Source organism: Lemur catta, chromosome 7 (genome assembly GCF_020740605.2).
Source record: "Lemur catta isolate mLemCat1 chromosome 7, mLemCat1.pri, whole genome shotgun sequence".
Lineage (NCBI taxonomy): Eukaryota > Metazoa > Chordata > Mammalia > Primates > Lemuridae > Lemur > Lemur catta.
This window is the reverse complement of record NC_059134.1, coordinates 46,592,810-46,620,055: the sequence shown is the minus strand read 5'-3', so window position 1 is coordinate 46,620,055 and position 27,246 is coordinate 46,592,810. Positions and strand designations below refer to the sequence as shown.

The window sequence follows — 27,246 nt, the reverse complement described above, 5'->3', positions numbered from 1 at the left end:
TTGCTTACGATTATCTCGGCTACCTGGGTTTTTTTTTTTTTTTTTTTTTTGTGTGTGTGTGTGTGTGTGTGTGGTTCCATATGAATTTTAGGATTGTTCTTTCTATTTTTATGAAAAATGATATTGAAATTTTGATAGGGATTGCGTTAAATGTGTAAATAGCTGTGGGCAGTATGGACTTCTTAACAGTATTAATTCTTCCAGTCTGTGACTGTGGAATATCTTTCCATTTATTCATGTCTTCTGTTTTTTTCATCAATGCTTTGTGGTTTTCAGCGTATAGGTCTTTCACCTACTTAGTTAATTTTGTTATATGTTGTATAAAGTGCTGGAAATACATGAATAAAAGATGTCATTTATGTCCAAGAACCTCCCTGTTTAATTGGTGAACTAGAATAATAAAGAAATAGTCATAGAATAGTAAAAAGTGCTATGCACTATAAATTTTTGTTTTTCATATTCACAGCGGTGATTAAGGCTGTGTTGTTTTTTATCTTTTCATTAATCCCTTCCATATTTTTAAAAGTCAAAACTATTATTTCTCAAACATCTGTTCATCTCAAGAAGTGCTATCCTCAACGAGACCTTGGATTAAATATTTTATGTTGATCTAGCTCTTTACAGAGCATTTTCCCATGTTAACACACTTGTATTGACCATTTGCAGACAGGTTGATGTTAACTATCACCATTTTACAAGATCAGTGCTTAGAGAGTTCAAATGACCTGCCTAAGGTTATCCAAGTATTGTCCAATAGTTGGAAATAAGATAACTAGAAATATAGTTGCTTGACTAATAGGAAATAAATACCTGCTAAATACAGCCATTTTTGTATTTGTATTTATAAACTTCATGTTAAATTAACCCACTGAAATCTTTCTATAAGATGATGCTTAGCTGATTAAAGGTATTATAATATGATGCTTTAAAGATATTATAATCATATTATTTTTAAAAGTAACAGTATATGGAGTATGTATTTCTTCTTGTTAATTTTACTTAGTATGTGCTAGTTTAATGAATTAGAAAGTATTGGACTATAAGCACATGAGTTTCTTTTTTGAATTTTGATTATTTTCACTTTAGGAGATACTCAAAGTACCACACTTATAACATTTCACAGTGTTCCAAAATTCTGTTTTAAAGGTTTTATCTTTTAGTGCAACAAAAATTGTTTTTTGTTTTTTTTTTTTTAAGAAATTGAGTCTTGCTATGTTGCCAAGGCTGGGTTCAAACCCCTGTACTCAAGCAATCCTCCTGCCTCAGCCTCCTAAGTAGCTGGGACTATATAGGCACATGCCACCACTCCCAGCTCACTTTTATTTTTTCACTTTTTAAAAAATTATTACCAAACAGTATATGTGCATACTTAAACATAGAGATTACTACTGTTATCACCTCAGAGTATGTCCTTCCAGATATTTTTGATTTACACACAAAGATGAACAAACGCGCACACAAGGATCCAACCAAGAACTTTGCATTTATTTACATCTGGGTTTTATGTCCCTTAAGTCTCTTTTTTCTAGTGCTGTTCTTAAAAGCAGTCTTTCTTGATACCCTATTTTTAAACAAGGATCTTGCAGACAGTTTTTCCCCGATGCCACTGACAGAAAATGTTGAATGAATGTTTTTAGTATTAATCATCTTAGATGTAATAAAAACCCCAAGGAAAGGGAAATTTCAATCAAGAATTTGCTATTGGTAAATTTACAAATGCTGAGAATTAGTTGTGTATTGTATTGTTTTTGACACTTGTTAGTAGTTGTTTAGGTGCAAGTAAATTAAAAGCAATCTCTTTAGTAAGGTTAGAAGAAAGTTGCATTCTCCGTTGCTTTCCTATAGAAACAAAGACATCGTTTCTGGTGGGAAGAGCTGATGTAACAAATCAATTTAGCTGGGAACAAAAGATTGAATTTGGTATTCTATTGGAGAAAGTACATAAAGGGAATTTGATCTTCATATTACCTTAGGTTTTTGAGACATAAAAAAGTAATTTAATTTGTTTTTGAGAAATTATTGCATACTTTATGCCAAGTGCTGATTGCCTGTGCCCTCCCCCTTTTGCTCCTCAAATGTATACAGTAACTAGCCAGACCTACATGCGTACTGTTAAAAATCACATCAGTAGATTAAATACATATCATTAAGAGTAGAGTAAATACAGGTACACCATTGGTGAGAAATGTTTTCCTTTAATAAAAATTTCTATAAATAGTTCTTTCAACATTTAATTTTACATGGTTTAGTAAAAATCTATTGTAGTGAATTTATCATTAATTTATAACTGGGTTGTTTAGTTTTTATTGTTAAGTTGTAGGAGTTCTTTATATACTGTGGATATTAACTCCTCATCAGATATATGATTTATTTGCAAATATTTTTTTCTTGGATTGCCTTTTCATTTTGTTGGTACAGTCCTGTAATGCACAGAAGTTTTAAATTTTGTTGAAGTCTAATTATCCATTTTTCTTTTGTTGCCTGTGCTTTGGTGTCATATCCAAGTAATCATGTTTAAATCCAATGTCATAAAGCTTTTCCCTTATGTTTTCTTCTAAGAGTTTTATAGTTTTAGATCGTAAGTTTAGGTCCTTGATCCATTTTTGAGTTGCTTTTTGTATATGGTAGAAAGTAAGGGTCCAACTTCATTCTTTTCTATGTCAATGTCCAGTTTTCCCATCACTATTTGTTGAAAAAAATTGTCCTTTCCTTCACTGAATGGTCTTATTACCCTTGTTGAAAATCATTTGGCCATATACGTAAGGATTTATTTTTGGTCTTTCTATTCTATTCCATTAACTTATATGTATTCCATTGTCTGTCTTTATAACAATACCAATTTTTTTTGATTACTATAGGTTTATAGTAATTTTTAAATCGGGAAATATGAGTCCTCCAACTTTATTTTTCTTTTTTCAAGATTATTTTGTATATTTGGTGTCCTTAGGTTCCATATGAATTTTAGGATGGGTTTTTCTATTTTCACAAAAAACGTCATTAGGATTTTAATAGGGATTGCACTGAATCTGTACGTCACTTTGGGTAGTATTGACAACTTAACAATGAGTCTTCGAAACCATGAGCACAAGCTATCTTTCCATATATTTGTGTCTTTTTAAACTTCTTTTAGCAATGTTTTGTTGTTTTCGGTGTACAGACTTTCATTTCCTTGTTTAAGTTTTGATCTAAAATTTTTGTTCTTTTTGATGTTATTGTAAATAGGATTGTTTTCTTAATTTCTTTTTCTGATTGTTCATTGTTGGTATATGGAAAACTATAACTGTTTTGGGGTGTTATTTAATATCTGACATTACTTCATTACTGTGTTTTATGTCTTTATTTCAGTAGCAGGCAAGTGAACTGAACTGAACTCGAATAAATGATAATGAGACTAAAATTCAGAATAAATGATAATTTCTAAATTGAATCAGAATACTAAATTTTAATTTAATTTTTGTATATCAACTGAACCTGGAAGAATACCAGCATATCAAAATAACCTTTTGAAACAATTCAGTTTGAGTTCGTTATAACATTAAAACATTGTGAAAATGATATTTCTGGCATATAATTTAGGGGAGTTTAGTTCTTATTGTGCCTTATTGATGCTTCTCTAAAAGTTGCTGGATATATAATAGTATTGGATGTTTTTCATATTTTTGGGGTGTGATATGCAGTTCAATACAGATTATAGATTATATATTTTTGCTTTTTTTTTAATTCACAGGCCACAGAAACACTATTTAGAATGGGTGTAGCAAGAGGAACCATCACAACTTTAAGAAATGGAGAGGTAAGATGAGAATTTTGATATAATTATTACTTGTTAATTCATAGTTTGCAATTTTTATAATATAAAATGTGGTGAGTTCTGTTATGCTTTGTCTAACAAATAGAGAAATACCTCATATACATAATATTGAATGTATCTGATATACAAATATATTTTTGTTCATAGTCATATTGGAACCAGATTTTAGGTCGAAAATAAATTGCTGGGACTTTTAATCTTTGGTTATCAATTGTTTTTACTCTTAAAAGAAAATGATATTTTATTAATAACAATTTCTATAAATACATATTTTTAATGAAAGCAATCCGTTACCTTTTCCTTTCTTCCTATTTTACGTTATACAGAACTCATACTTATTTCTTAGGATAAAACAGTTAGAGATGTTGACATTTACCATGGGGAGTGGAAGGGAGAGAATTTTGTTTGTTCTTTTGGTTTAATGAGGATCAATTAAGATGCAGATTCTTAGTTTAGTTTTCAAAAGTTTTGACCTTTCTAAATGCATCTGTGAATTTGTAAAAAGATTTTTCTGTCAACTGAAATAAAGTTTCATTTCCCATTTCAAAATTATTACTGGCCTGATCACCATTCTGTCTGCTTTTTCTTTATTTACTTCCTTACAAAGACATATTGAGTTTGAATGTAATATCACATTGCCATGTTCCTTTTTCTCTTCTACTAGCAAATACTTAAGGTTGAAAAATTGCACTCCCTATTCTGGAATTAAGTTCTATGTTATTTAATGTAATATTTATAATTCAGTAACCTAAATATTTAATAGTGGGGATGAGTGAATATCTAAGGAGTTAAGCGGAATTGTATTACTGTGCGACTATAAATTTAATTGGTTGATATATTTGCTCATTAGGCAAAAATATGCCATCATTTGAAAAGTATGTAATCTTAAATATTTAATTGTATATTGGCAAATCATTTGATATCATTTGTAACATATATTTTGTCTATGGAGTACAACTTAATTGAACACTTTGTATTCTCAACGAACTGAAGTATGTTGTGACATTTTGAAAAAAGAAAATTTTCGCAGTAATAAGGTCAGACATATTTATCTGCCTGTTATGTCTGAAAATAGGTTTCAGATTTCAGTAATTACTACATATTTTTTCATAGGGGAGGCAATGAAGTTTTGAACTTTATCTTCTGTTGTAGAAATGTTGATATGATGTATGCAGCACAGTTTTATAAATAATCATCAAGCATATCAACACATATTTGTTATGTACTTATTTTACTTAGTAGAGAGACAATAGTTAAAATAGCTGGCCTTTGGTTCATTCCTCCCCCAGTTATTGGGTATTGCTTCATGTAACCAACCTGGTTAACAGGTATTAGTATTGGACAATGTGTTTAAGTACTCTGATTTTCAGTTTCTAAAATGAGGTTAAAAGAGTAAGATGTACATGTTTTTCCTTACATTTTAAGATCTCTGAAAATGGAACATGTCTTCTAATCAGTGGTACTCATAGTCACCATCTGCTATTTTTCAAATTTAATGGTTCTTAAATTGGGAGATTTCTTATAAGTCTATGATATTTTAGAGTTGATAAAATAATACTTTATAGTTTAAAAAGCACAGAGTGACATGTATTAAGCAATTAGTAAATGCTGGCTAGGATAGGCCACTAATTAGTTTTAATTTAATGATTTGACTTTGGGAAGTAGAGAATTAAGACAAAACAAAAATATTGACTATATATACACACACAAGTATACACACACACACAAGTGGCATAGGTTTTCGGGGATGATGGGCTAAGTGCTATGGAAATAGTAGATATGATGTGAGAATAGCTTACTCTGGAGCGGGAAACAATTGCATCAATAATTGGGAAAAAGAGTCTGGGAGAGGATGGAAATACTTAGTTCAGATAGAGTCTGGAACTAAGTAGCATCCATATTGAACTTGGAATGTGCTAAACTTAAACTCTGTTTTAGTATCAGGGCAATCTGTTTGAGGGTAGGAGATGAACTAAAAGGTTAACAATTAATGGCTTATTTACAACAGGAGCTGAAATGACTATTTATCGTATTAGAAAATTTATAATATGCTAAGGGAGAGTAACAAGGAGTTTATCTGTCCCTAGGGCATTTTAAAAATTGTGCTAGCCCAATACTGCAAAAATCTTTGTTAAGCAAGAATTTATAGGTAACTTTATGACAATAATATCATGTAGCAGAAATAAAATTGGTATATTCAAATTACAAAAATATCAGTATTTGACTAAATTTGTAATTTAGATGGGCGATGACAATGAAATTTGCATGTGTTTTCTTCTCTCTGTTCTGGCTTTAATGCTGCATTTTGTCTACTTATTAGATGTTTCTGCTTGAATGTTTTAACAAATTTTGAGATTAGAAAACATTTTTCTCTTCTCTGAAAGTAAGATAGTTTGAAACTTACTTTATAGGTTGTATTGTATCATAGGAGTTTTTAACCAGAGTAGTGATACATTATCTTTTTAAATCCTTATCATAGCTTCACAAGGGAAAAATTATAATGGCCATATCTTATAGATAAGCCAAGGCTCAGAAAAGTTAAACATTTTGCCTATGGTCAAACAGATAAGAAATGGGAAAGCTAGGATTTGGACCCCAGTCTCCAGAGCCAATTCATTCAACTATACAATATTATCTCCTTTGATGTACAGTAATTTACTCACTTAGAGTTTTCTAGTCATTGTTAGCCCTCTTTAATTGTCATTAATTCTACAATTGAATGATAGCATTGTAGTTAATACCTCCAAGATTATGTAATTAGCAATGATTTTTCTTCATTCTAATTATTATGGCTATCTTTTCATGTGTGTAGAATAACATATGGCTTAAACTGAATAGAAAAAAAAATAGTGATCCTTTACAAATCCATTACCTCATCTAGTGTTTAACCATGGTGATGTTCTTTGTAAAGTCCTGTATGTGAAGTAGCTGGATCTTTGTACCTTGATTGAATTATATAAGCTGGAAAGAAGATCATTTTTCTGGGTAGAATTTTTTTTATGTGTTTCTCTGTTCTGAGGGCTAATTTTTAAAATAATCATTATCAATAAATAGTTATTGAATGTACTTGGGTCAAAAGTAATATTTTTGTATTTCTTTACAAAATATATAATTCTGTCTTATGCCTTCCAGGTGTTAAGTGTAGGATGAAACAAGTACTTTGTTGAAGATAAAGTTAGTCTCTTAAATTTATGTATTTTTATAAGTATCTAATGTTCTTTTATATAACTTGAGACGAGAGTAAAGTAGAAATTGGTATTTTTTTCATTTAATTTTTCTTAATCCAAAATTTTGAAAAAAGAACAAAGGTTAACAATTCTTTATGGGAAGGTAGGATTTCAAACCTTAGGTCTTAATTAAATCGTTTACCTTCTGTTTTTTAGCTGACACCATATATCCTTCTTATAATGATGACCAGGAGTCACTTTCTTTAGCCAGTGAGTTGATTCATCTATTATGGCATTACTAACTTTTTAAAATGTTTTGAGTTTTAAAAATATCAGGCATATCTATTTTCATTTACTCAAACATTTTAAATTTTTATAAATGTGTGTTTATCATTACATCTGGAATTTGGGAGAGATTCATGAGTAGAAAGAGAAATAATCCCTGCCTGTTCATTCAGCTAATACCTACTGAGCAGTTATATATTCCTGACGTTGTTTTAGATCCCTTGATCTACCAGTGAACAAAACTGATCAATATCCCTGCCTTTTGCTAGCTTATATTCTAGCCTATTAATAGCTTATGTTCTAATTATGGAAGAAAATAAGAAACATACAAAGCACTTAGGAAGTAATTACAGTCACAAAGCTTCAAAAGAAGATGTAAGCAAGTATATAGTTCAAAAGTACAAGTAATTTAAATAATGAAGGAAGAAATAAGTAAAGTAGGGTTAAGTTAGTTCAGAAGATTTCTTAAAGGAGGTAAATCTTAAACTGAGCCTTGAAGAAATTGATAAGCATTATTGAATGGAAAGAGGTCAAAAGGCACTGCCAGTTAGGAGAAACAATAAGAAAAGGGGGATAGCTCAGAGTTAAGGAGAGCTAATGGGGACAGGTAACTTTTCTTGTTGTAGAATCAAAGAGAAAGGAATCATGTTGAAGAGAAGTAACATTTGTTGAGTGCCTGTTTTATGTTCTGGATACATTATAATTATTCAGCTCATTTATACATCAAAACAACTTTATATTTTAAGTACTCTTATCACCATTTTTTTTTCCAAAGAAGATATTTGAGATTCAAGAAAAGGTAATGTTGGGGAAAATAATCCCTATTCAATAAATGGTGCTGGGAAAATTGGATAGCCACATGCAGAAGTCTGAAACAGGATTCGTACCTCTCACCTCTCGCAAAAATCAACTCACAGTGGATAACAGACTTAAACCTAAGGCATGAAACTGTAAGAACTCCAGAAGAAAATGTTGGAAAAACTCTTCTAGACATCAGCCTAGGCCAAGAATTTATGAAGAAGATTCCAAAAGTAGTCACAGCAACAACAAAAATAAATAAATGGGACCTGATCAAATTAAAAAGCTTTTGCATAGCCGAGGAAACTATCATTAGAGTGAATGGACAACCTACAAAATGGGTGAAAATATTTGCATGCTACATGTCTGATACAGGGCTGATAACTAGCGTCTACATAGAACTCAGGAAAATCAACAAGGAAAAAACAACCCCATTAAAAAGTGGGTGAAGGATGTGAACAAAAACTTTTCAAAAGAAGACAGAATAATAATGGCCAACAAACAGGAAAAATTGGTCAGCATCTCTAATCATTAGGGAAATGCAAATCAAAACCACAATGAGATAGCACTTAACTCCAGTGAGATTGGCTTTCATCAAAAAGTCCCAAAACAACAAATGTTGATGTGGGTGCAGAGAGATAGGAACACTCATACACTGCTGGTGGGACTGAAAATTAGTACAAACTCTATGGAAAGTAATATGGAGATACCTCAAAGAACTAAAAGTAGAACTACCATTTGATCCAGCAATCCCACTACTGGATATTTACCCAAAGGAAAAAAAGGACATTCTATAAAAAAGACATCTGCACTCAGATGTTCATAGCAGCACAATTCACAATTGCAAAGATGCGGAAACAACTCAAGTGCCCATCAATACATGTGGGCAATATGTACCCTAGTACAAGAATATAAAATTGGATTAATAAAATGTGGTATATGTATACCATGGAGTACCACTCAGCCATAAAAAATGGTGAACTACCTCTTGTATTATCCTGGTTGTAGCTGGAGCCCATTCTTCTAAATAAAGTATCACAAGAATGGAGAAACAAGCACCACATGTACTCACCATCAAATTGGTACTAGTTGATCAACATTTATGTGCACATGTGGAAGTAACATTCATAGGGTGTCAGGCAGGTGGGAGGGGAGGAAGGGATGGGTATAATCACACCTAATGAGTGTGGTGCACACTGTCTGGGGGATGGACATACTTCTAGCTCTGACTCGGGTGAGGCAAAGGCAATATATGTAATCAAAGCGTTTGTACAGCCGTAATTAAAAGGTAGTTTTTTAAAATCACATTTCTCTGAGGATTTGTGATATGAGTTGCTTATGCTATTGATTAAGCGTATGGTATTAATATAATCAAGAATTACTATTCTATCTCCCTCCCAACTGGAGTAGCCAGCCTCCTGTGTTAGAAAAAATGCTGGTCTACATGTCAATACACCTGAGTTCTTTTTCTGGCTTCACCTTGGGCAATTTATTGAACTTCTCACAACTTCAGATTCATACTTTAGAAGCTTTACAAGCATGGTACAATAGGTCCTCACTTAATATCATCAGTAGGTTCTTGGAAACTGCAACTTTAAGTGAAACAACATATAGCAGGTCCTCCAATAACGTCCTTTCATTCAACATCGTTTTGTTATAAGGTTGATGATGAAAAAAAAATGGTTTTCTTATACATCGTTTTCTTTAAAGTAGCAGTTTCCAAGAGCCTATTGACAACATTAAGTGAGGACTTCCTGTATATACAAAGGACTCCTAATCCTATCTCTAATGTGGTGGGAAAAAATGAATTTTGATTACAAAACAGAAAGTTTGAAACAACTGAAGCCACTGGTCATTGCTTTCAGGGTGATGAAACATTAAAAGAGGCTTCAAAGTGGTTGTGGGTTTACTATCTTGCTCATGTAGAAAAAAATATATTTCTTTTCTTTAAATTTATTTTTATTTTCTTTTTTTTCAGCCAAATGCTGTAAATCAAAAAATGTATTTCTTAATAGCCATCAATCTGGTGATATAAATACTGAACTGTCAGAGGCAAAAGACTGATCTAAATAACATCTTGATATTTTTTTCAATTCTCCAATTACATGAATCAAAATAACATTACATTTTGGCAGGTGCTTAGCAAATTTACAATCCATAGCAGAATCACATCATAAAACATTGAGCTTCTGAATTTGTATTCTTGCTGGAATATTTTAATCGTTGTCACTAAATCTGCTTTAAATAGTTCATTGTGTTATGTACCATTATTTCATACTGCCGATGAGCAGTTTTATGAAAATTTTGGTGCATACAAAGAAGGCCAAGGGCCAAACTGAGATTTTTTAAAATATCAGATCACAATGTTTAAGTTTGGTGGCCTTGTCTGTACCAACTCTGTGTGTACCTTTCTATACTGAGATAACTATCTTTTGAAAAGCCCTTATTTTCTTCATAATAGTAACTCTGCTTTTAATTTAAATACAAAAATAAATGTGCCATAATTTTGTCCTTAAACAAAATAAACAATATCTGGACAATATCTGCCTGACAGTGGAACACTTAGGTTTTATTTTTCAAAAATTGGAAGGGTTCTTAAGATAACATCAGTTTGTTTTGATCCTAATAGGAAGAGCTTTAGGCCAGGAAAGCAATTATTTCCACATGGGTAAGGCCAGTCCCAACTACCACCTCTACACCAACCACCCACTAAACTTATACTTGTCTACCTTGGTTATATAGATAAATGTGGTTGAATGCATTAGAAAATAGAGGCTCTATTTTAAAAATACAGACTTTAGATATATGGAAAATGTTTCTTTTTATAAAAGAACACGAAAAAAATTTTGTGTATGTTAGGATGAGTTCAACAGGAAGTAACTTAAGCTTTTTGAATTATCAAAGAAATTTAACTTTATACATATATGTATGTATGTGTATATGCATATGTGTATGTATAATTTTTAGTATTTTGTTTGTATATTATTTTTTCTTGTTTACTTGGCTATGTACTCAACAGATAAGTTTGCTATATAGAGGCAAGTATTGTTTGAAGTGGTTCGGTAGGGATGTGGTGGGTCAGAATAGAGAAGATTAGTATTTAATGATAAATTGATGACATTAATTTCAAATGAAATATTATATAAATTTAAAGAGAATTGAAGTCTATGAGAAAGATTGTTTAGATGGCTTGAAGAGTGAAGGAATTTGGAAAATGTCTGGTTTAATGACTTTTGCTATAGTGGTTTCAGTTTGTATTTGAAACTGAAGTCAGATTATAGTGGGGGGGGAGTGAATGAATGGGAGGTGCGGTTGAATAGATTTCATACATGCATTCCTCCTTTTTCAGGAGGGTGGCTTCAAGAGGAGAATTAAAGAACAATAGCAAGAGGGAAGCTCAGAAACTGCAAAACAATGACTCCCATATATACAATAACTTCTTCGCTTTCTCTCTTTCCTTATTGTTTGAAGTGTCTTATCAGCCAGTGCTGAATGCAAATTAGACTTTAATGTAATATACATGATAGTTCTTTTGATATAATTTACAGTAATGGATTATAAGATTATCGAGTAAAAAACATTTAAAAGGCAGAATCACAATTGATCTTAAAGTCTCTAGAACTAATGATGGCATAAGGGCATTGGCTAATCTCAGATTGCCCCAAATTAAAGCATCCTCTCCTTCTTTTCAAAGTCTTTTTCACAAAATTATAAATGTGGACATAATCCATCCTGAGTTTTTTTTAACCTGATTTAACAGTGCTGATTGTGATAGCATTCTTCCATCTAATGGTATGCTCTCATGACAGTTGCAACCCTTCATTTCTTGTTACTTTTTCAGTGATTGTTGCATTTAGTAAGTGTTTGTTGTTCATTATGAGAATACAGAATGAAGAATATCTGATTATTATAACTTTTTATGCCTTTTATTAAAGGCATAGTCTTGGAAATTTATCGATTAGATTTTGTTTTTTTAAACAGCTTTATTGAGGTATAATTTACATGCCATAAGTTGTACTCATTGAAAGTACACAATTTAATGACTTTTAAAGTACATTTATAGAGTTGTGCAACCATCATCAAATCCAGCTTTAAAATATTTCCATCACCCTAAAAACTTTCTGTTGCTATCACTTTCCACTGCAACATGGACAGCCTCAGGTAACCACTCATCTTTTTGTCTCTTGTACTGTTTCCACCCCATGTATTTGTATTATAATACAGTTTTGACATTAACTACCCATCAAATAGCATAAAACTCTACAGGCTCAGCCCTTCCAGAAGACTGCCCCCCTTCAAAGCCAGCCGTAGTCTCTGGGGATGCTTGCAATTCTGATGGCTGACTATAAATTTGGGGATTTCTACAACTCCCTCAGTTTCAATAATTCACTAGAATGACTCACAACTCATTAAAAATGCTACATTTATGCAGTTTTATTATAAAGAGTACAAATAGGACAAGGTCTGAAAAGGACCTGAAGGTAGAGCTTCTATGCCCTTTCTCTGTCTACAGGGTATGTCACCTTCTTTACACATTAGTGTGTTCACCAATCAGGAGGCTCCTCCAAGCCCCAGTGTTCAGAGTTTTTATTGGGGTTTAATTGTATGGGCATAATTGATAACACCTTTGGCCATGGGATTGAATTTAAATTCCAGTTCCCTTCTTGTCTTTGGAGGTCTGGTTGGCCCAGAGTTCCAACCCTGTAATTATGTACTTACTTTTCCTGGTGAGCAGCCCCCATTCTGAAGCTGTCATCTGTGAGCCACTTCATTAGCATAAGAAATACTGCTATCTCTCAGGAAATTCCAACAATTTTTGAAGCTATGTGCCAGGAACCAGGGACAAAGTCCAGATATATTTTTTATGATACCACAATATATGGACTTGCTTTTTCTGAATATTTTATGTACATGGAATTATACAATATGCACCCATTTGTGTCTAACTTCCTTGCTTTAACAGGTTTTTGAGGTCCATCTATATCAGTAGTTTTTTTCCTTCTCATGACTGAATAGTATTTCATTGTGTAGATATTTTGTTTATCCATTAACCAGTTAGACATTTGGATTATTTTTACCTTTTAGCTATTATGAATAATGCTGCTGTGATCATTTGCATAGAAGTCTTTGTGTTGACATATGTTTTAATTTCTCTTGAGTTGATGCCTCCCCAAGTGCTGGGATTACGGGCATGAGCCACCTCTAGCCAAGAATTTAATATAATATAGTAATAATTTAATATACCCAACTATTAACACACATTGGTTTATTCTTCCTAAAATTCAATGTGTGCACATCTTCTTTGCTACATAAAAAAATCTAGGTACCATTTATTACAAGAGGATTTTGCAGTTAAAAATTTCTTTTTATTAAGGAAAATTTTCAAACTTATACATAAGTAAAGAGGATAATGATCCCTAAAGTAACCATCATCACCTTTAATAATTATTCACTGGTTGCCCATCTTTTTAAAATCTATATCCTCAATCACTTTCCTGTTGCTACCTCACTTCGATAGTTTTGAAGCAAATTTCAGATACCATGTTGCTTTATGTAAATATTTCAGTATGTATCATTAAAAGATAAGGACTTTTCTTTTCTTTCTTTCTTTTTTTTTTTTTTGAGACATAGTCTCCCTCTGTTGCCCGGGCTAGAGTGCCATGGCGTCAGCATAGCTCACAATAACCTCAAACTCCTGGGCTCAGGCAATCTTTCTGCCTCAGCCTTCTGAGTAGCTGGGACTACAGGCATGCGCCACCATACCCAGCTAATTTTTTCTATATATATTTTTAGATGTCCAGCTAATTTCTTTCTATGTTTCTACTATGTTTTTAGTAGAGATGGGGTCTCGCTCTTGCTCAGGCTGGTCTTGAACTCCTGAGCTCAAACGATCCGCCCGCCTTAGCCTCCCAGAGTGCTAGGATTACAGGCATGAGCCACCGTGCCCGGCCAGGACTTTTCTTTTAAAAATATAAACACAATGCCATTTATCTCACTTAAGAATTTTTCCTTATTATCACTGTGTATTTAATCAGTGCTCACATTTTCTTAGTCATCTCTCTTTCTCTCTTTTTATAGTTTGTTAAAATCAGAGTCCAAATCAGGTCTACACATTCCATTAAATCAGGTCTGTACATTCCAGCTGGTTAATACATCTTAAATTTATTTTAATTGGTTGGTTTCCCCTTCATCCATCTCCCGTTAGTTTCTTAGAAATTTATTTATTGATGAAACCAGATTGTAAAGTTTTTCACAGTCTGGTTTTTGGTGATCCCTGTAGTATTCTTCCTCTGTTATTTGTACTTCTTGCAAATCAATAGTAGATGTAGAGGCTTTGATTAGGTTCAGGTGTGGGTTGTTTTTGGTCCTCCCAGAAATATTTCATAATTGATTTTGTGTAATTTCATCAAGAGCTACATAATATCTGTCTGGTTGGTTGGTTTGTATGTCTTGTTAGCAGTCATTGATGACCATTGCCTATTATTAATAACATTTATTAGATTTTAAGAATGGAGATATTCTTTTATCATTCTTATCAGTTAGAATACTTGTGTAAAGGAAAACTTTTCTTTGTCAGCTATTTTGTTGCCTTTCATATGGGAAAGATAGTATGAAGTATTGATTTTTCTTCCTTTATTTGACAGTATTCAAAAAGATGAGTTGGTTTCTTAAAATCCTTCAAAGATGAATAATGAAGTTTTCAAAAATATTATTAGGAAGTCATAGATTTAAACATTTTATGTGTTTCAATCCATTGGAATTATCCTTCTTGATGGTCAGATTGTCTCTTCTTTGGGCAATGGAAGTCTCTACAAGTTGCTTCTGAATCCTTTTGATAAAACCCTGGTATTAGTTTAGTAAGATAAGATATTCTAAGTTCAGCTTGTACATGTAGGCCCCAGCTAGAATCAACCATTTCCCCAGGAATCTCTGGTTAATTTACAAAAGGATTTTTAATTTACAAAATGTTTCATTCTTTACAAGCTACTTCTCTCCCATGAGTTAAAATTTTTCACTTAACTTAGTTTTGGTTATGTAGGATATATGAGTAGATGATTTTTAAAGATTTGTTTACTATTGAAATTAATCCTCTGAGGGATTTAGTTTTCCTGTTAAGGAATCTCTCTGTTACCTACAATAAAGTTCATCTTTATAGACAATTAAATTTTTCTCATGTAAGATTTGAATGATTAGCATTATAATACTCATTTAGCCTCATACATACATTTATTAAAATTATCTGCATTTTATTAGTAGGAAAACATAAAGATTTATAAGTTAAGTATATAAGTTTATGATTTTATTTGTGAAACATTTTGAAACTCAGTAATTTGAGTCACCTGGTTTATGGCCCAATATTTTTCCTCAGTGGTATGCCATATTTTGATTTAAAGTTGGCGTAGGAATGAACAGAAAGTTGTTTTACAGAGCAAAGGAGGGGAAAAATTAAGGCTAGTAAAACAATGTTTAAAAATGATGTACCAGAAAATGTAGTTATTATTGTGTGGTTCATTTTATGGATATTTTGATTTCAAGATTTATAATTAAGTGGGTCTTATCCAAAATAATGGTTTGACCAAATGCTTATAATTAGCTAAGGATATTTTATCCTGTTGGGTTCTCAAACTTTTTCTGACTTAGATTTTAAATGTTTAGAAATGTCAGTGCTTGGTTTGTGTCTTATGGGGAGATATGTCAAACCAAGTAAGAGTTCATTAATAAAACTCTTACAGTTTATTTCCCACAGACAGTTAGCTTGAACTTTATGTGCCAGAGGTTACCTAGCAGTACTTCACAGAAAGTCTCTGAGGTAAAGAGCAATAAGTTAGAGGGGCCAAGCAGGGAAAGTATGTGTACTATGAGGTTGACCAGGTGGAATACCTGAGGCCAGATTCTGATTAATGTGTTCATGTGAGATGAAAACAGGGCATAGAGAAATAGTTACTGTCTGTCATAAAGTATTGTGGTTGGGTTGGAACACTAACTGCCAAATCTAACAGATCCTGTTGAACTCAGTGTAACCCTCCCTTGGGTTTTGGGCCATCTTGCAGATCTTGACCTTAACCAACATGGATCCTCAAACCCCACTCTCTTTGGGCCCTGTCAGAATGTGGTTTGTTAATGATTGTATGTTAATATGACCTGAAATATGCTATGTACGTGTGTGTTGGTTGCACTGTGTGTGCGTGTGGTTGCCATTTGATTTGCTTTGTGCTGATAGTACTGACTGTTGAGAATGTTTTGATGATATTTTACAACTTCAGATTTCAAAGATTGGAGCATTTTTCAGTCAAACTGTAAAATTATAAAGGAAATGTCTAGCCACCATCCTGTTTCAACAACTTCTTATTGTTTGTGGTAAAATAAACAAAATCAGATTCTTTACCATTCATTTATCTAGCACAAAATGTTACTTATGCCTGGCTAGGGGATGTTTATTTGCCAATCTTTCAAAATTAAACCCTCTTAGTCTATATTATACTTTGAGACTCAGTTAATGTTGCCTTTATCTGTCTTTGTTTAGAAAGAATGTTTTGTGTTTATGCTATAGGATATTTTGCTAAATAAGGTTGTTTATTCAGAATTCCCAGTTACAGATTCAGAGTTGCACAAGGACAGAGAGCTTCCTTCCAGACCACTCCCTTTGTTGTTACGGTGAAATTCAGCAGACCACTGCGTGGTGTTCTGATGCTTGTTTCTTTAGAGTGTTGTAGAGAGGGCGTCAGTGTAGTTTGTACAGTCATCTTTTTGTTCATGCTCTACCCACCCCGCCAATCTCATACAGAGGCCTTTATGAAAAAAAAAAATTAAGTCTTGGAGTTTCACTGAGTTAATTGAATTGAGCTAATTGGAATTCAAATCTGAGAAAATAAGAAACTATAGCCTAGCATTCTGTATTTTATTTTGTTTTAATCCTTATCCTGTCTTTTAATGTTTCCACTGAGTTGTTAAAAAATTATAAAAGTAATATATGCTACTTGGCAAAGTTCCAAAGTATGTAGAAATGTGTGAAATAAAAAACAAATGTTCCCTCTTTTCACTCTTTTCCACTCTCGCCTCTGAATTAACCACTCAGTTTGATGTGGTGTCCTCCCTGTTTTGTATTCATCTTCATGTGTATGCATCCATCTATATAAGCATAGAAAAACAATATATTGTATCTATATTAGTAATAAAAATGGGATCATACACATTCTTCATATTACCTTTTTCACATAAAATGAATCATGAACATCCTTCTAATTGTTACATATGCCAGTCCAACTCATTCTTTATAACTGTTGTATAATAATTCTGCAGGATAGTTATGCCATAATTTATTTACTCATTTTCTTGTTGAACATCTGAGTTGTTTTCAGTATTTAATTTGTCTGATAATGCTAAAATGAACATCCTTGTGCATATACTCTTAGGCACTTTTATGTATTCTTAAGTAGGATATATTTCTGGAGGAAAAATTTCTAGGTCAAAGGGTGTGTATACTTAAAAAAAATTGATATGGCCAAATTGCCTTCCCAAGGCTTAGAATTAGTTTACACCCCAGAATATATTAAGAGAATGTTGATTTCCTCACATCTTTGTCAACACTGATACTTTAATTTTTGGTCTTCTTAATAGGTTGAAAAATGATACTATTTTCCCCCTTCTTTTTGATTTTAAACTGCTTCTTAGGTTTCCTGAATTATTCCTCTGATTTGTGACTTTGAGAACTTACAGAGAATACAGGCTATAGTCAAAGATTCCACTGAAGAAATGAGAAAGAGTTACAATGGTAAAGTTTCTTGGTGTTTTGGAAGACTTCTCTTTGTTATTTCAGTATGTACTTTTTCTGTTCAAATCTGTGTTAAGCTTGTTATGTTTATGTTTAAGCATCCAAAACATGTAACTTTTGCTAATATTCAGATTTTTATAATTTATACTACATTTGGGGTTTTAGAATATTAACGATTTAATGTTGAAAAATGAGATCATATATAGCACATTTTCAAAAATTATAAATTGATAAAATTTAATAGATTACTTTCCTTTTTATAACAATTTCTAGTCTTACTTAAGGGTTTTTTTTTTTTTTTAAAGCTAGGGAGGTAGCAAACTGTCCAGGGCAGGATCTGTATCTTCTACGTCTGTTTTTGACTCCACAGAATCTTCCATAGTCCTTAGTAAGGGTTTGATTTAGGTTGACTGATAGTCAAATATTAGACATTTGACATTGAATGTAGATTTGCCCTATAAATTTGTAAAGGAAATGTATTTATTTAAAAAGTTAAAGAATTTCAAATTTGAAGAATTCATGTTTTAATTAATTATATTTGTTCCAAACATGGTTAACTCTTCTTACTTTCTGGGAAGAGAAATTATTAATTTTGTGAAATATTTTTATGGTCAGTTTTGAGTGTTAGTCACCTATAACTCTTTGTTGCTCCCCAACTTTGAAATATTTTTCTCTAATATTATTTTCTGATATATCCTACAGTGTGCTAAGGGAATTCAAACTAATTTTATGAACATCCTATGAAAAATATATTAGAAATATAAATCTGCTACAGAAGCCATGTTATAACATAAAATAAATTGTAATGTAAATACAAACTTTATATTATATTTAAAATTATATGCACACATATTTTATATGCTTTTTAGCTTAAGTTCTAGCTTTTAAATAAACATTTCTCCCTAAGTATTCTATTCCATACTGGTCACTTTGCCTTGATTTTGCATTGTTTTCTGTTTTCCGTATATTCACTTTATATCATAAATTCCTAGAAAGCAGGGACTATCTTTGTCATTCTTTGAATTATATTAAAAAAATTTGCATTTTTCTCAATGCAGTCTATTCTTTCCATGATTACTTAAAGTAGAAAATTGTTTTTTAAATTCTGTTATTGGATTGGAGTCATGATTTTTAAAAGCCTAACAATCCCACGCATAGGACTTTCCTCTAATATATCAACTGTATTCATGACCTCCCTCACACTTCCTTTCTAGGAATTCCAGGCATTCTCAGACATTTCTTAATTGTTACAAACATGTTAAGAGTTTGTACAGTGATGAGGATGGCAGACAGAACATCTTGTCATGGGCAGTGTCCCTCTGGTGACATTTGTTTGACAAAAATATAGGACTGGGAAGTATACATTTGGAAACTACTGTTGAAGTAGATTTTTGAAAAATCGTTTGGAAAGGCCAAAGGTACAGCAGCAAATAACAAAATCAGCATTTTTCTTTTTAAATCAATGATGGAGAATGATAAACTGCTGTTGTGATACTTTTGAATCTACTTATTTCTAAGAGAGTTGTCTTACGAAAACTTCATACACTTCATTTCATAACTTTGTCAGATGGGACCAAAATTGATACTTCTCAAATTTTTTCTTGCTTGTTTACAGAGTTTTTCCAGATTTCAAAACCCTTACTGCTCCCTGATAGACCTAATCCCTATCTTTGTGAAGTACTGTCACTGCCTAATTCCAGTTTATTTTTGGCTACTGTCTGTGAGGATTATTATAGAGAAAATTTTTAATAAGAGGCAAACTTTTCCTTAGTTTTTCCTTTCTTGATGATGTTTTAGTAATTGGAAAACTTGAAATTTCCAAAATACTTACAAATCTTTTGGAATTTCAAAGTTTTTTTTTTTTCTTTTTTCTTTTTTAAAGATAACTATAGGCTGGGCACGGTGGTTCACAGTCCTAGCACTCTGGGAGGCTGAGGTGGGAGGATCACGTAAGCTCAGGAGTTTGAGAACAGCCTGAGCAAGAGCGAGACCCCTGTCTCTACTAAAAATAGAAAAAAATTAGCTGGGCGTCCACTGTGTGTGCCTGTAGTTCCAGCCACTCGGGAGGCTGAGGCAGGAGGATCGCTTGAGCCCAGGAGTTTGAGGTTGCTGTGAGCTGGGCTGACACCAGGGCACTCTAACCGGCAACAGAGTGAGACTCTGTCTTAAAAAAAAAAAAAAAAAAAGATAATTGTAGGCATTTGTTTGCGATCACTGTGAGACAGGTTAATAGACAAAATAAACAAAACAAAAAAACTTTGGAGAGTTAGGTGAAAAATTTGTAATTAACATTGAGGAGTACAAAATTAGTATTAAGAAGCTTCCTAAGGGTTACCAGTATGTCAGAGCAGAAGATCTGTGGAGAGTGATCTAAGAGAGAAAGCAGCAGATAGATCTATTTTCTTTATTTTCTATTGCCATCTAGGTTGTACAACCAAGGAGTTTATTATTTTTGTGGCATTTCTTGATGTTATTTTTTTGCTTCATGTATACTTAAATTGAATACTATAGTCATAAGTAATATTTCCTTATTTTCTTTGTGTATTACCAGTTTTCAGGTAATATACATTTACATGTTTATTTGATCATTACTTTTATTTTATTTGGTTAATTAACTACAATATTGACATATGCTTTATTACTTATTCCATGCTATAGTTCACTGATTTGTAAGATATCTTTTTGTGAATCTTCCAAAATGGCTCACGTACATAGCTGTTGACAGAAGACTCTTAATTCCTTGCAGGCTGGTCAGAGGAGACTTTAGTTCCTCTCACCATGTTTCTCCTTAGGTTTGCTTGAATGTCCTATGACATGTCAGCTGGCTTCCCCCAGAGAGAATGTTCTAAGAGTGAACAAGGAAGAAGTCACAATGTCTTTTGCATCCTGATATCAAAAGTCACACACTCTCACTTTTGCCATGTTCTACTCATTAGAAGTGATTTACTAAGTACAGCCAACACTTAAGGGGAGGGGAATTAGGTTCTACCTTTGGAAGGGAGGAGTAATGAATTTATAGGATATATTTCAAAACCACTACAATCATGATATGTGGTTTTTAAAAATTTTCCTCTTAGAGTATATTATTTGGGACTTTAGCAACAATGTTAATAAATGAAGTATGTATAATTTCTTTTTGATAAAGTTGTTTTTAAGTTTTAAGTTGTTTTAAGTGTTATATTCATTTTACAGAAATAACTTGGATGTTTTTCTTATTTTTTTGTGGTTTTGGAATAATTTCAAGTAGCATTGCACTCTCCTGATAAATCTGGGCCTGGGGCGTTTTTGTTGGAAGCTCTATTACTACTTTGTCTATTTCTTTTATAATTTATGTAGACATCTGTCTTCAGGCCATTTCTGGTACCAATTTCAGTATTTTTTAAAAATAAATTTTAAAAGCAAATTTATACCCAGTAGATCATATCTTTTGTTTTCGTGCTATAAGACAATGAGAATAACAATGAAATTACGTATTTATATATATAACATATGGGTAAACATCAGAAATTTATCAGTTATTTAAAGAGAAGTAAACTTTTCTTACACATGCTTGTATTTTAACCTCCAGTTGAAGGCATTGGCTAATTTGGTAAATATGAATGAATATAAGAGTTTTCAAAAAACCACATACGTACTTTTGTAATGTGTGTACTACTTGAAGGTATCAGCCATTGTATTACTTACAAATAAGAGAAATAAGTTTTTTATTCCATATAATTTGATATAGTGATTTGAATTTTTATTGTTTTTAGATCTATTCTCATGAAGTACGGCTTGAATTCACTTATTTATGAAAGCAGTTTACACACTTATAAGAGTATGATTGTATATGTGACTGAGCAATGTACTACTTTTAATAAATATTTTGGTTGTCATTTTTTCATTCTTTGTGTATTTCTTTCTTTTTTCCATTAAATATTGTAGTTCAGCATTAAGTTAAGATTGGGTGAGTGATACACAGCCATGGAGATAACATGGGACCTGCTCTTGAGGAGCTTGTATCTCGTAAATTCTGAACTAGGGCAGTAGTAATAAGACCTGATTCAAGAAATGTTTAGAAGACATTTGAAAATTGTAAGAGAAAATTATAAAATAACTTTATAGTTTTCTTGAGATGAGTTATAGATTATTAAATAGTGTAGCCTCTATACATTTTTATCCATTTTCCTTCTAATCTATAGAAGGAAAGTTTTTCAGGTTCTTCTATTTTATTTTCCTATTTATTTTTCCATAGAACTAAACATTAATGAGATTCCAGATAGTAAATTATTTTAGTTTGGTAGTAAGAATTGAAAATGAATCCTTTTGGTGGTGGTGGTGAAGGAATAACTTAATTAATTGCTGCTCAGTACTCAAGTAGTAATTGTTAACAATTTAATTTTTTTTTAATTTTATAGCTCTGCCATTAGGAATTTGGAATTTTCTTTTCAATGTACAATCAGAAATAGAAAATTAAAAACTCAGTTTTCCTTTTATTTTTCTTTAGTTGGTTTAAATTTGAGTCTTAAGTGTTCACTAGTGTAAAGAATTATATATTATGCTTGTTTTGAATTTTTAATGTGCTTAGGATTATGCCAAGACACAGTAAGATACACAATAAATTTCTATTTAATTTGTGTACATTGAAGTATTACTGTGGAATATGATAAAGCATTTTGTGGTAAGGCATAGTCTTGTTATTTTTGCTTTTTTTCACTTACTGACAGGGAAGGTTAATGTAATAATGTTCAAATTATGACATTCATGCTTATTCTTTAAAATCTACATAAAATGTTTTGAATCAGCTAAATACATCTAACAGAGTTTGCTTCTGTATGATTTTTAAGCCTTCTTAATGGTTTTTACTTCCATTTCATTTAATGAAAAAGGAACTGTGGCTTCACACAAAAGGCAACATTTTTCTTGTTCAAGTTAAAAAAAAAAATTGGTAAATGTAGATATTTGTTGAGTGAAGTGCTGGTAAAGCTGCTATTTCTTGCACATATTCTTAAAAATCAACAAAATACTGCCACAAGACAACTAGCAGCTGCGGTTGAACTTACAAAGAGCTATCCCCCATGCTGAAGTCTGCAGTATCTTCATCCAGCCAACCATCTACTATTCTACAAATAATAAAAAAGTCTCTTGGCTGGGCGCAGTGGCTCATGCCTGTAATCCTAGCACTCTGGGAGGCCGAGGCGGGTGGATTGCTCGAGGTCAGGAGTTCGAGACCAGCCTGAAAAAATAGAAAGAAATTATCTGGCCAACTAAAATATATATAGAAAAAATTAGCCAAGCATGGTGGTGCATGCCTGTAGTCCCAGCTACTCGGGAGGCTGAGGCAGGAGGATTGCTTGAGCCCAGGAGTCTGAGGTTGCTGTGAGCTAGGCTGACGCCACGGCACTCACTCTAGCCCGGGCAACAAAGTGAGACTCTGTCTCAAAAAAAAAAAAAAAAGTCTCTCAAATCCTTTCATGGGCAAAAACTTTTGAAATTCTCTTCTGTTATAGTGTGTCAGGTCTTCTTTGCTTCTATTTACTTTTATAGTTTAGTTTTCTCTACATTTTATAATTCCACTTTCTTAAAGAATACTATCAATATGTATGTACATACATATATAGTTATATATACACACACACACACATATTTCCACTACACATAATAGTACCCACACACAAAACTTTGTACCCATAAAACTCTAGTTAAAATGGTTGCCTTCTTATTCCTAATATACTGTATTGAGCAAGATTCGTATTTCCTTTCATATTCTCTGTCAATCCTCCAGAATTCTCTTTGAAGTCACTACTGGTTGCTGCGAGTATGGAAATAAAGAGAGAAGGGAAAACCTAACCCAGTGTATTTAAGAGTTCTCATTGAAGTCAATGTTGTGGCATGATTTTTTAGAAAATTATTAGATGTCTTGCTTATTTCTTGGTACTGTTTTATAAGTTTAGCTTTTGTGTAAAATCATAGATGAATTATATCTTCTTACTAAAGTTATGCATGTATATGTTATTTAATGAATGCTGGATTCTATTTTTTAAAATTTAAAACCATGTCTGTATATATATTGTAGTTTTAAAAAATATGCTTTTTATTAGCATGTGAAACTTACACTAAAAATTATCTTCCTTATATGTTACTTGATGGAAGTTCATTAAAATCTGAATTATGTTTTACCTAGAAACATGATATAGTCTTTGCAAGATACCAAATGCAAATCCAACCATCCAAATATAGATAATTTATTTACTGTAAAATGTCTGTCTTTCCTTCTTCCTTCTCCCCTTCTTCTTTTTCTTCTTTTCCTGAGTATGATTCTGCCAAGAATGATAAATTCTAACCTGCCTGATTGAAAAGTCATTTCCTTGTTGCACATAAGTAAAAATTATTTTTGTGTGCCTGTTCTGTTCAACCTGCAGTTGTTTGGAGTGTGCTTCTTAATGTTAATGTTCCATGTTATTAACAATGAATACAATTTAAAGACATTTCAAAAATATGTCATTTACTTAATATTTTTATGATGGTATTTTAAAACAATTTTTAGTATCTAGGCAAGACTATTGTAGCATTTGTAAAACTGTATGGAATGATACCATTTTGTTGTCTAGAATAATAATTAAAGAAAACAAAACAGTTTTTAAAATCTCTCTTCATGGTTTTAGTGGGAGCATAGAATCATGTTACAATAATATTTGTGACAGGTTTTTTGGAAATATTTGGGGATTTTGCACTAAAAAGTGGTCTGTAACTTTCATCAACCTTTACAGTGATGAAATACCTGCAAATTATTTACTTAAATATGTGATTAAATAGTGCACATACATTCATGTTATAATTTGGTTTGCTTAAAATCAAAACAAAGGTTATTAAAATTATGTTAGCTATCATTTAACACATTTCCCCTCCCCCTTTTTATAAGTAGTTAACTTAGTTTGGAACAAATGCTGAGAAAATAAAATTAAAAAGAATGATAAAGTCACAAAAATCTATATGCTTATTTTAGGATATGGCAGTCTTTTTATCCTATAAATTGTTATAATTTGTCCATATCAGGCTTAGATGCCTGGCTGATAGAATGTTTTGTTTTTTTCTTGTGCATAGTTGGGACCATTATTTTTAGGGAATTTGATGGGGGAGAACCTGAAATTGAGGCTTAGTTTTACAGGAAGATCTTTTCAGAGTTGTCAGGAAGTAGACTTCAAATATAATTTTTTATAGTCTAGCCACTTATTCAGAATTTCCTGACTTTCTGATAAGACAGAGCCCAGAATAAGTGAAATTTTCAATGAAACCTGAACTTTTAGATTTTAATGCATAATCCTCCAAGTGGGATAATATGTATATTTGGTGGGCTTTTGAAACTGTTAAGAATTTTTGTTTTGAAAATTACTATCCAGAAAGGAATTTAAATTACTTTACAAATAGATACATAGTTTGGAACACATATTTACTAAGGTTAAATATTAATGTTTTCAAATTAGAGATTTGGAGCATTGAGTGGATATTGATGAGGCATAGTTACATTTCTCCAAATTAAAAAACATGAGCAAAATTATTTATAGTACCAAGAGAAAGGAAAGAAGGTATTTCTCAGGTTTAGGCTATTTTATCTTTAGACAAACAAAAGTATAATTTTTATTCTTTTTAGAAGTTTCCTAATATAAACAGAAGGTGCAATAGCCACATAAATACATACTCTTTTGATTTAATGCAAGATATTCTAATTTAAATAAGTGGTAGAACATGTCAGACCCTCATACAGTTGTTAAGTCTATAAAAGGAAAAATATGCTAAATTCCTTTGTGTTGTCCCATAAAATAGAAAACACTGTATTCTTAAGCTATTGGATGCTTAAATATTTGTATCTCAGAATCAAGAAAGGAGTTGGTAATCTGACATTAGATATAGAACTGTCTCTGACGTTACTAAGTGCAATTTGCTAAATTTTGGTTATTAATGAGATATAGATTTCTTTATGATGCTACTTGCCAGTTCTGTTAAAATAGGTAGTTTTTCATTATTTTCATGGTTTATTAATGGGCAGTATCATTTGATGTGTGGGTTGGCAAAAAAGTATTACTTGAGGCTATAGGTTGGTTTTAATTTCATAGTTAATTATTTGAAGTATTTCTTGCAAACCCATTTATCAGGGATGCCATATAAGTACAATGCTAATTAGAATGGAAAAGTTTCAAAAAGGTTTTTTGTTTGTATGTTATCAGAGAAGAAATTGATATTTATTGGGAAAATAGTTAAGACAGCACAAATTAATTCCATCTCAAAACCCATTTTAAAAATGTATTTTATTATATATTTCTATTAGGATACTTTTTTTAAATCTAATTTTTTTGGGAGGGTGAGGCATACTAAAGCAGGAATCTTGGAAACCCTTGAAAACTGTTAAGAGTATTCTAGGGAAGAACAAAACAGAACAAAACAAAAACAACAAAATAATTAGTATGAGTACTTTCTGAGCTGAAAACATCTAATGCCTAAGGTTTTTTTATGTCACTTCTTTTCATTCCTTCCCTTTCCAATTTTTTTTTTTTTTTGAGACTGGGTCTTGCTCTGTCTCCCAGGCTAGAGCACTGTGGCATTGTCATAGCTCACTGCAGCCTCAAACTCCTGGGCTCAAGGGATTCTCCTGCTGAGTAGCTGGGACTATGGGCACTTGCTACACACCTGTATGATTTCTCTGTTTTTTGTAGAGATAGGGGTCTCACTCATGCTTAGGCTGATCTTGAACTCCTGGCCTCAAGAGATCCTCCCACCTCGGCCTCCCTAAGTGCTAGGATTACGTGTGTGAGCCATTGGGCCTGGCCTTCTTTTCATGGTTTATTTATCCCTTTCTTCTTTCTCCTCTTTCTTCTTCCCTTCTTTATTTCTTTCTCTTTTCTTCCTTTCTTTTTTTAGCAATAAATGAACAAATGATGACTGAACACCTACCATGTAAAGGCACTATGCCAGGTGGTAGGTACAAGTATAAGTAATAGAAACAACAGTGTAAAAAGATGCTTAGAAATGAACATTTGCCTGAGTTCCTAGTATTGTAAATTCATTCAACTAATATGTCTCTTTTTAGTTTGCTAGGCACTAGGGATTTTCTTGCTCTCAAAAGGCTCATAATTTAAATTTACTGAGTGCTATAATAGAACTATGTACAAAATGCTATGGGAATATAGAGGAAGGAGCATCTTAGCCTTTGAAAATATTCTTTATACTGTAATTTGAAAGCCTAGTACAGAAACCTCTTGTACTATGAACATTTATTTAGTTAATATTAGAAATTATGAATTTCAAGCCTACATTTTGGCATACCCAGCTCAAAATCAAAGGCAGTAAGTATTCCGAGGATGAATTTAGAAGTTGAAATTATTTAAAGATTTAAAAGCCAAAACACATTTAGACTTTTATCTGGTCCTTCCAATTCT

General features: G+C 32.1%; 1 protein-coding gene across 1 annotated transcript in view; it reads left to right on the top strand.

Moving 5' to 3' along the window:
• Positions 1-27,246, top strand: part of TMEM135 (transmembrane protein 135) — a 202,069-nt gene that overhangs the window by 64,277 nt on the left and 110,546 nt on the right. Inside the window, exon 5 of the mRNA XM_045557167.1 lies at positions 3,728-3,793. Within this exon, the coding sequence (XP_045413123.1) occupies positions 3,728-3,793 (66 nt within the window). The remainder of the gene's footprint in view (positions 1-3,727; positions 3,794-27,246) is intronic.